This window comes from Cariama cristata, unplaced genomic scaffold, assembly GCF_000690535.1.
Source record: "Cariama cristata isolate BGI_N322 unplaced genomic scaffold, ASM69053v1 scaffold24130, whole genome shotgun sequence".
In the NCBI taxonomy this organism is placed as follows: Eukaryota; Metazoa; Chordata; class Aves; order Cariamiformes; family Cariamidae; genus Cariama; species Cariama cristata.
Window position 1 is genome coordinate 1232 of NW_009593271.1, and position 434 is coordinate 1665.

Here is a 434-nt window from a genome sequence, read left to right on the forward strand (position 1 = left end):
CGGCACAGAGGAGCAGTCCTGGGCTCTGCGGACCCACGGGGACGTTTGTCCCTCGGGGAATTGCTGTTCCTGTCGTGGGAGCAGAGGGGTCTCCTGGGGGAGCGCGAGCCCCTCGGGTGGTCTGCATGGGCAGGGGTGCGCGCAGAGGTCCCTGCCACCCCGGAGCACCCATCTGCGCTCACAGCCCTGGGGAAACACCTTCGGAGAGTTGTGATGCGGGACGTTTCTCGTTCCCCGACACAGCCCTCCCAGACGACCTGCGAAGCCCCATCAGGATTGAGAGGGAAGAGCTACGCAACTTGCATTTCTTCCCGCCGGAGTACGGCCGTGAGTGCGGGGTCTGTCTGCTGGGGGGGGACAGACAGCGTGGGTGCCCGGAGGGACGTGGAGGGGCTCCTGTGCGAGGCGGGGGCTCAGGATGTGTCAAGCAATAC

General features: G+C 66.1%; 1 protein-coding gene across 1 annotated transcript in view; it reads left to right on the forward strand.

The window, feature by feature from the left end:
- The window catches only part of LOC104168997 (nuclear receptor-binding protein 2-like), a gene marked incomplete at both ends in the record, with an annotated part of 2483 nt that overhangs the window by 578 nt on the left and 1471 nt on the right, over nt 1-434 (forward strand). The window contains one exon of the mRNA XM_009709804.1: nt 244-327. Coding sequence (XP_009708106.1) covers nt 244-327 — 84 coding nt within the window. The remainder of the gene's footprint in view (nt 1-243; nt 328-434) is intronic.